This window comes from Choloepus didactylus (assembly GCF_015220235.1).
Source record: "Choloepus didactylus isolate mChoDid1 chromosome 25 unlocalized genomic scaffold, mChoDid1.pri SUPER_25_unloc1, whole genome shotgun sequence".
Lineage (NCBI taxonomy): Eukaryota > Metazoa > Chordata > Mammalia > Pilosa > Megalonychidae > Choloepus > Choloepus didactylus.
Window position 1 is genome coordinate 141,153 of NW_023637606.1, and position 9,601 is coordinate 150,753.

Consider the following 9,601-nt stretch of genomic DNA (forward strand, 5'->3'; position numbering starts at 1 on the left):
AGGGGAGGAAGAATTGGGGGGCAGAGAGGGGGCTGTGGGGGCTGCAGTGCCCCTGGGCCAATTAGTCCCAGGCAAAAGATGGATTTATCCGGGGCTTTGCGATTAGGGAGGTGGGAGGGAGCGAACCCAGGGCGAGTCAAACTGGTGGGCCTAGGGGCTTGCACATCGCAGTGGCAACTCAGGGCTCCTGGGGGGTAAAGGGCCTGAACCCACACCTGGCAGGCTCCGCACCACACCTGGAGCCTCAGGGAGGGGACAGGAGGGGCCTGCGTGTGGGGGCCACATCCCACGTGGCAGTGAGAGGAGAAGGGACGGGGGTAAACTGAGGGCCCACGAGCTGGGCAGCCAGGCGCAGAGAGGGTGTGGGCGCCGGCTCTGCTCCCTTTGGGTTCTCTTTATTGAACTCGTTTTTCTTCCTGTCTCAGAGCAGCTGAGAAGGAAACAGAAGCTTAACTGAATCCCACACTTGGGGGGCGGGAGCCTCTTTTCAGCTGGAAGGGGTGCAGGTGCGGGTGGGGGCCTCAGGCCTCACGGCTAAGGGAGCCACGATCACCCGCCAACGTGACTCTGCTGATGTCCATCACAATCGTGCTGCGCCTCCATCTGGGTGAAGCACCGCGACCCTTCAGGGTTCTAGATAGTTCCAGACGGGAGCCAGAGATCCAGAGACCAGCCGGATCCCTCCGCGCAGGGTCCCTGCCGACCCACAGCCCCTCCCCTGCCTCGCTCCACCTAGCCGGGGTTTCCACAGAGCCCTCCTTGATCAGTCCCCTGGTGGGAGGCTCACTCCCAGGCCCCGGCGTCTCCCATGCCAGCTCTCCTTCCCTCCCTGAAGACAGCAGGGTGCTTCACCCCCAGCCTGGGAACTCACTGTGTGGGTATTCTAAAGAAAAACAAACTGGTTTAAGCCAAGAAGGGGCATTATTGGCCCTCTGACTGGTGCTGGTTGTGGACGTCAGGCACAGCTGGATCCAGGCTCCCACGGTCATGGCATCTGGGTCCTGTCTCTTGGCTCTGCTGTGCCCACTCTGAGAAAGGGGCACAAAGGTGCCGGGTGGCCAGTGGTGGCCCTGGGGGAAGACTCAGGGTGGCAGCCCCTGAGCCGGGCACTCTGGGGTGCAGAGGAAGCAGCACATGAGGCCGACAGCGTCTTGGGGCCGCTGTGGGGAAGGGACCGTGGGCTGAGACCTGAAGGCGGAGTACAGGGGAGGGCAGAAGGCAGAGAGCAGTGGCCGGGGCCGGGCGGGGAGGGTCCACAAGGCGCCCGGCGCCCATCACGGCCTCGGAGCTGCATCCTGAGGGCACTGGGCAGCCACGGGAGGTTTGGAGCTGGGGAGGCGCAGCCCGTTGGTGCTTTTGAAGGGTCCCTCGCTGCCCTGAGCAAAGACCTGCAAACAGCCACACCAACGTCCCCAGGCGGAGGGGGGACTGGACCCAGGGGCGTCAGGGAGGGCTGCCCACCCCTCGCACACATGCGTACACTGACGAACACAGTTACACACGTGGCGTTACACACCCCCATGCAGTTACACTCAGTTACACGCTTGTGTGAACACAGCTACACACAGCCACACCTGCACACACACAATGTTACACAAACATGCACACACAGCTGCACCCACACACATGGCGGCCCAGCGCCCAGCAGGTGCTGGGGAAGAGACCAGAAGGCGCCCCGTTGCCTTGGCAACACATCCTGGGACCAACTAGCCTCGTTAGCTCATCCGCCTGGGAGTCGGGGTGGGGGTGGGGGGCTGCTCCAGACTCACAGAGGCTCCTGGGGGCTTTGGGACAGCCTGACACTGGCCCCACGGGGATGAGGGAGCGAGAACCGCCCTGCCCTGGGTTCTGGGGGGTGGGGGGGCTGCCCCAGGGACTCTCAGAGGCTCCGAGCCTGGTTTGAGGGTCTGGGAGGGGCCCCCAGCTCCGGCCAAGCCCTTGCGGTGTGCCTGTCCTCAGGCAGCTCCGACGCTCCCGCCGCCCGACTCTGTGCCTGTGTCTCCTCGCTCAAGGGGACAAACGAGGGGATCCAGGAGCAACACAACCGGGGTGCAGCCTTGGACACAGTGGGGCCCCGTCAACATGCCCCAGCTCTCAGTTTCCTCCTGTGACTTGGTGCTTCCTTGATGGGCTTGGCACACAGCAGGAGCTCAATAAATGCTTGTTGGCTCAGACATGCTAGCTCTCCTGCAGCCCACCCAGCTGCGGGGTCTCCCAGCCCTGCTGTCTCCACCGCCGCCAGTCCCGGCTTGTGGCTGGGAAGGGGGTCAGTGGGTGGGGTGCCCGATGGGGGCTCTGACCAAGTGTGGGGGCTCAGCCGGGCACGCTGGCCACGGGCACCTCTGCACAGCAGCCAGTTCTTGCTGCCAGCCCTAGGCCTCACCTTCGTACCTGGGGTGGGGTGTCTGCGAGGGAAGCTGGGCCTGCAGCCTGAGCGCCCCTGACCTGCTCTCGATCCTGCATCATGGCCAGCCTCCACTCCCCTCATCCCCTCCGGCTCTCCCTGCGATCCCTCCTTCCAGCCTCTGCTCCCTGCCTGGGAGCCACCCACCTGCCTCCTATGCGTCTGCAGGCTGTAGCTCCGACGCTTCCTCCTTCCCAACTGCGTCTGCAGAGACTGGATGAAACAAGTCTGTCCTTGTTCCCCCACACCCTGAGCCCCCCCACCCCAGGGACCAGATTCGGTCGCCATGGCAGGGGAGCGTGTCTGTCTCTCCCAGCTTTGCCACAGTCATCTCGTGCCCCGGAGCTGATGCTGAGCAGGGAGCAACAAGTCCCTGTCAAATAAGTCAGCGAATGCCATGACATGCCGATTCAGCCTCAGTTTCCCCATCTGCAGATAGAAGGACTCTACAGCAGCCCGAGCTCCACCCTCCAGGGCTGAGACGTCCTGAGCTGCACCCCTAGATTCTGCTCCTGTCCCCCCAGCCTCTTGTGACAGGGCACTGTGATCGCCACACCTCCACCGGGACCGGGGTCTCTCACCCAAATCAATCCCCCCACTCCCTGGGGACCCCGGAATGGGAGGGCAGGGAATCCACAGGGAAAGGAGTGGCCAAGGTAGTGGCAATTCTCCCTGCGACGGAAGCAGAGGCGCAGGGTGTGGGGTCATGGGCTGACCCCTCAGCGACCCCACAGGAGCCTGGAGATGGAGCAGCCATGGTTTCTGCTTACTCGGCCCCCAAGGCCCCCCCTGGGACAGCACCGAGACCCCCGGTGTTGGAGATGACACATCCCAGACAGCGGAGATGGCGAGAGCTGAGCAGGGCGTGGGGCAGCAGGACACAGAGGAGAGGCAACTTCCCCAGCAGAGTGGCCGGGGCCTTCCTGGAGGAGGTGTTGTCTCAGCTGAAGCCTGGAAGCTCGGAATTGGGCAGGTGGGGACACATTCCAGGCAGCAGGAACAGCCTTTGCAAAGCCTGGAGACCAGCTCCCCACCCCATCAGGGTCGCTGATCGATTCCTGTCGAATGGGAGGGGCTGGGGCCAAGCAGATGGAAACGACAGGCAGGTGGGGGCAGCTCCGGCAGCCGAGGGGACACTGTCTCCCAGACAGCACCGCCTCGGAGGGGGCACCCTGGCACCCCTCTCTCTGGAGGGCACAGGTTAAAGTACTGGCTCCCCCAGCTGGGCTGCCTTGGGCTCAGTTTCCTCACCTGTAAAATGGGCATGCTAACAGCCCCAACCCATGGGTGTCTGTAGCTGGCACACAGACCTGCTGAATAAATATTAGCTGCGGTTCTAGCAGGGCCCGGGGTTCCCCCGTGGTGAAGGGGTCCCGGCCGTCCTGCGTCCCAGCACAATGTGGGCGGGCGGGCGTGGAGCAGGGTGAGTGAGGACATATTCGATCCTGAGGCCCCCCCAGCCCTCCCTGAGATTCAAGTGAATTTCCTCTCTTGTTATTAAACAGCAAAGCAAGCGCATGTCCACCCCCGCATTCCCGAAACACCTTTATTGCACAAAAAACGGCATTTATAGACAAACACGATTGGCGGGGGATTCTTAAACATTTATCCACAGTCAACTTCAAACACAAAGATATCAAACAGCGCAGGGGCATATAAAATGGGGACCCCCTCCCACCGCAACGGAAAGCGGGTTAGAAGGGGTGAGGGTTAGAGAGGAGGAAACCGGAGGGGGTGGCAAGCTCCAACCAGGGCCCCTTTCCACCTCCTCAGCCCCACAGGACTCGGCCCTGGGTGGCCCCCCAGATTCCAGAGGGACCCCCTCATTCTAAATCTCAAGGAGGCACAAACGAGCCCCCATGCCAGTGCACAGGGCCTCCCCAGACGTGCAGCCATTCCTGAAACCTTGGGGCGGCCCTCCCTGCTCAGCTGTCACCCTTTGTGCCAAACCTTGTCCCTCCATCCCCCTGACCCTAGATTTCCAAATCCCACTGGGGGGTGGGGGGCAGGTGGTCTCCCCCAGGGAGAAACCAAGGCAGGAGCTCTCTGCACCCCTGAGGGTCCCTCGAGCCCAGCGAGCAGCCCCAGGAGGCTGAGGGCTAGCCTGGCCTGGCCTCTGCTTTGAACCGATCGTTTCTTTGTTTTGTTCTGAACTGGAAAAAACCCACGAAATTCGTTCAAGGACCCACAGAACCTGACACAGTCAAGCCCATGATCCACCCAGTGGTTTTTTGAAGAAGCCACATCAAGGGACCCCCCCAGCCCCTTCCTGACGCCCCCACCCCACCCCTACCAAAGCCTATTTACATGCGTGCAACAAAATCCGTGACCAGTCCCTGGGGGTCGGTAGCTGCCGCAGGCCCTGAGGTGGCAGCCCCCAGCCGCAGAGGGACAGGAGGAACGGGTGGGGGTCCATGGGCAGGCAGCTGCTCTCTGGGACCCGCTGAGCAAGCCTGGGCACTGGGGCCCTGCCGTTCCGGCTCCCGAAGGAAGGGCGGCCGGCGGAGAAGGTGTGCAGGGGGTGGCAGCTGCCCCGGTCCCCGCGGGTGACGTCAGGCTCTCTGTCATCTTCCGTCCAGGCTCTGCCTTTCCTTTGTTGGGAACCTGTGTCAGGTACCCGTCCTCTGACCGGCTCTCACCCTCTGGAGCCTGGGGCCGGGGCACTGCCCAGAGGGCCAGGTTGGCAGAGGCCGTGCCCAGAGCCCAAAGGGTCAGCCCGGGCCTGGGATGGCAGCAGGGCTCCGGGGAGAGGGTGCCTGGCCCCTGCAACCCCCCTTCTGGAACTTCGTGCGGGAGGGCAGCGGTGGGGTCGAGGGCCGTGAAACCCGGGGCAAAGGAGGACACTTGGCTTGCAGACCAGCCCCCTCCTCCTCTGAAAACTGGAATTCATGAGAACCACCCTGCCGTCGCCGGGGGCAGCCCTGGGCCCAGCACCAGCCAGGCCTGGGTGAGAGCCCAGCTGCCCCCACCCCTGCCCCTGGGGCCCCGGTGGGGATGCTCACAGGCAGGGCAGCAGGGAGGTCAGGGGCAGCTCCTTCTCCCCCAGCAGCGTGTCCCGCTTGAGGCTGCCCTTGTTGACCACCTTGATGCGGAGAGCCAGCTTGCGGGCGCTGGCTGGCCCCAGGCCGTCGAAGAAGAAGTCTTCGTTGAAGACGGGGTGGCGGCTGTTCTTGACGATGGTGCTGCGCTGCTTCTGCAGCTTGCCTGGCACCAGGCACAGGCCCACGCAGCAGTTGATGCTGCGCGCGTCGCACAGCCGGTCGTAGAGGCCCTCGGCGGCCAGCAGCCGCACGCGCAGCCGGGCCTGGGCCGGCGCGTACTCGGCCAGCAGCCGCACGCTGCCCCGAGGGTCCATGCCCACCGCCAGCTCCGCGCGGGACGCGGGGTCCGGCTCGGCGCGCGGCTCGGGGGCGGCACGGCGGAGGGCGCGGCGCCGGGCCCCGGGGCTGGTGTCCGGCGTGCTGTCGTCGGCCGACAGGGAGCCGTGGCGGCCCGCCGAGTGCCTGAGCCGGCTCACCTTGGCCTGGCCGTCCTGCGCGAAGCCCTTGAGCAGCGACACGGAGCGCGACAGCAGCGGGGAGCCGAACGGGGAGGACTCGGCCGAGGACCCCGTGTCGCTCTCCCCACCGCTGAAGCAGCGGCCGGGGCTCCGGAGGGGGCCCCCGTCTTCCCCGTTGGCCTTGGCGCCCGCCCGGCGGCGCCCCGCGCCCGGGGAGCCCACCTGCGCCAGCGCGCCGTGCTCGCTGTGGAACAGGGACTCCTTGCGGCGCGTGTGGGGGCTCTCGGCCAGCGTGGCGAAGCCGTAGGACGTCTGGGCCTTGGGCACCGAGGGCAGGGACATGGCGCCCTGGGCCTCCGTGCCGGCCGCCTCGGGGGCTGGCGCGTCCTCGGCGCTCTCGATCTGGATCACGTGCCGGGTGGCGGCCTTCAGCAGGCTGCGGCTCTCGGCTGCCAGCTGGGCGGGCAGCCGGGGGCTGCGGGGCGCGCGGCGCGGCGCGGGCGAGGCCGGGCTCTGCTCGGCGGCGCCGGGCTCGGCCGGGCCCTCGGCCTCGGCGGCGCCCGCGGGCAGCTTGGGAGGAATGAAGAAGTCGGGGATTTTGTCCGGCGTGAGCACGTTGCTGTGCAGGGGCCCCTTGGCGGCCTTGTCGGCGGCCTCGCCCCCCGCGCCCCGGGCGGCGCCGTTCTCCCCGGACCCCCGCAGCCGCTCCAGGAACCACATGTTGGTTTTTCTCATGGGGGCGGGACGCGGCAGGCCGGGAGCGCGGGGCCGCGTCTGGGAAAAGAGGCAGGACGCGGGGTGCAAGTCACTCTAGGGGTGTCCGCCGGCTGAGCGCGCCCCTCCCCTCCCGGCGGGATCGCGCTGAACTTCTGAGGGGAGAGGTGGGGGCGGCGCCGAGACTCGGGAAGCTGCGGGGGGCGCAGCCCCTTCCCACCCTCGCCCCCGCCTGACGGCTCTCCGAGCGCTTTCTCAAGGCTCCGTCCCCAGGGAAAACACCCCAAGATGTGGATGGGTCCCGAGGTGTCCCAGCCCCGCCCCCTCCCCCCAAGCTCCCACCTGTGGCTTCCCTCTGGACTGGGGGGTCCTGGCATTCGCGGCGGTGGAAGGGGGTGACGCCGAGCCTGGGGGCCGAGGGAGCAGCTAACCGAGCCCCGCCTCCTCCCTCCCCCTCGCCCCCCCAAGGATGCAGCCGAGGTGGGGGTGGGGTCCTGGCGCCCCGCGGGACGTGGCGGGCTGGGAGCTCACCTGCGCGGGGCTGGGGTCCGAGGCTGGAGGCTCTCCCGCGGGCGCGCGGTGCTCTCGGCGCGGGGGCTCCCGGGGCGGGCGGGGGTCGCGGCCGCAGCTTTGGGGCGCGCGGCGGCCGCAGCGCAGTCGGCTCATTCACCAGCGGCGGCGGGAAACCGCCCAGCGGCCGCCGCCGCCGCCGCCGCCGTATTCCACCTAGTACCGCCGCAGCACCCCCGCCCCCAGGGCGAGCGCAGGGAGGAGCCTCACCCGGACCCCGCGCCGGGTGGGGGCCTATGGGAGGAAGGGAGGCGGTCGCGGTTCGCTAATGACCACGTGCCCACGGATCCCGGGAGTCGAGGACCCCAAACCCCTCCCTGCCGGAAACCCCAGGCCCCTCCCTAAGTTTGTCTGAGGAGGGGCGCAGGCCCACACTTGCCGCTGCACCCCTCGGGTGAGCAGTTTTCCCGGCTAAGAAAGATGAATGAAATAATAACGAGTAATAATAACCGAGCACTTTTTTCTGGGCCAGGCTGTAAATGACCTTCCCTCATCTCCTTTTCTCCCCCAATGTGTGGATGAGGATGGGCGTTCCCTTCTAGAAATGAGGAGTGGGAAGTGCAGCAGGAGGGAGCGGGTAGGCCCCCAGGAGCTGGAGAGGGGCTGGCGGCCCTTGGTCTCTTCCACAGCGTTCCACCCTCGGGGACCCAGCTGTGACCAAGGGTCCTGGCTCTGGCCTTCTTGACCTTGGTGGAGGGACCGGGGATCAACAAGTGCACAGGTGAGTGGAAACACCACAGGTGCGGGGCTCCCCAGGGAGAGTGGGGGGCGGGGGTGGCGCTGGAGCAGCCCTGGAGGAGGCTTCAGCTGTGCCCCCCAGGGCCCCACCCTGCCCCTGGAAGCTCCTGGGGCTGCAGGGTCCCCCAGAATCCCCACCAGCACCCTGACTCCTGCTTCCTCTGCCACCCTCCTGCTCCTCACCCCACTCCCAGCCTCAGTTTACCCTCTGGCACCCGAGCCATCCCCCTGTCCGGTGGCAGTTCATGAGGGGCCAGAGAGCGGTTGTATCATCGGGCCAGCCTGGAGCCTCCGGGAAAGTCCCCGTGTCTGGCCGAGCTTGGTTAACACAGAGGAGGGGTGCAGGGAGGCCGTGCAGCCTGGCCCTATAACTCCTTGTAAAAGGAAACCATATAGGGTTCCTGTGGCTATGAGATTTAAAATGGAGCCAGGAGGTCATTCTGGAGGTGACTGTTAGGCAAATCGCAGCCAGATACCACAAACTGCCCAAGTCTGCAAAGCCTCAAGCCGGATGTTCCTCAAAACCCTGAGGACATTGGATGATAAACCAACCACAAGATGAGGGGCTCAGTGAACTGTCAACCTGAAGGACAGAGAACCCCAAATACCCACCAACCAGAAACTACTTGTCTAATTTTCTTTTCCTTTAAAAATCCTTGCCGGGAAATGCCAAGACGGGATTTGATTTGAGTTACCACCCGAATCTTTGCTCCCCAAATTGCAATTCTAAGACCCCAAATAAACGCCCCTGTTGCCTTGTGGCTCGGTTTATTATTTCTCAGTTTACAGTCTCCACCGGACCTTGTCTTGACCCCCAACAGCGGAGCAAGGCAGGCTTTAGAGCTACTCCCCCAAGAAGCCCATCCTGGCTGTGTTCGCCCGGTGAACTGACAGGCCCCCACTTTTCTGTGCAAGTTTCTGTGCTGGGCAGTTCGGACACACATTTGGAACTGGCAGGTTGTGGATTCAAATCCTGATGCAATGTCTTCCTGGCTGTGTGGCTTTCGACAAATGTCTGAACCTCTCTGTGCTCATCTCCTCGGTAGCCAACGATGATGGAAGCCATCCCTGCATTGCAGGGTCTCAGTGAAGATTCAGCGGCTTCACGTTTGCCAGGTGCCCAGAACAGGGCCTGAAATACTTGTGGCATAAGAGCTGCCGACTGGGACTTCCTGGACTGTACAGGGGAGGGGAGGGGCCCCGAGAGGGGGCAGATCCCAGAGACGCCCCCCCAGCCTAGCTCAGCCGGAAGCCCCTCCCCATCCCGCCCATCCTGCTTGGGGAATGGGAAATCCCAATCACCCTCTGTGCAGCCCCTGCCCTGGGCGGGCCCAAGGCCGTCCCTCCAGCCGGCGGCCCTGTGCCATCGGTCGGTAAACACGAGCTTCTCCCGGTCAACAGAACTGTCTGCCTCCCCCTGCAGCAGCCCCGTGGCTGGTGGGCATGGCAAAGCCCTCAGACGGCCCCCCAACCCCCGAAGCTGGGGGTTCTGGGGGGCATTGACTGGCCCCTCCCAGCCCCCGTCATGCAGGAGAGGGGGTTCCCACATGCCAGGCTCAGCCCTGACTCCCGCCCCCCCGAGGGAAACCGAGGCTTGCAGGAGGGGAGTGTGGACCCCATCCTCTCCCCCCACCCCAGCCCTCAGCAGGGGGGCAGGCTCGGAGGACGGGTGGTTT

General features: G+C 65.2%; 1 protein-coding gene across 1 annotated transcript; it reads right to left on the minus strand.

Annotated features, from left to right (window-relative positions):
• Positions 1-4,707: 4,707 nt before the first annotated feature.
• C2CD4C (C2 calcium dependent domain containing 4C) lies at positions 4,708-6,638 on the minus strand. The gene has a single exon (XM_037824212.1). The coding sequence runs from the start codon at positions 6,636-6,638 to the stop codon at positions 5,403-5,405; it is 1,236 nt and encodes a 411-aa protein (XP_037680140.1). The 3' UTR covers positions 4,708-5,402.
• Positions 6,639-9,601: the final 2,963 nt, after the last annotated feature.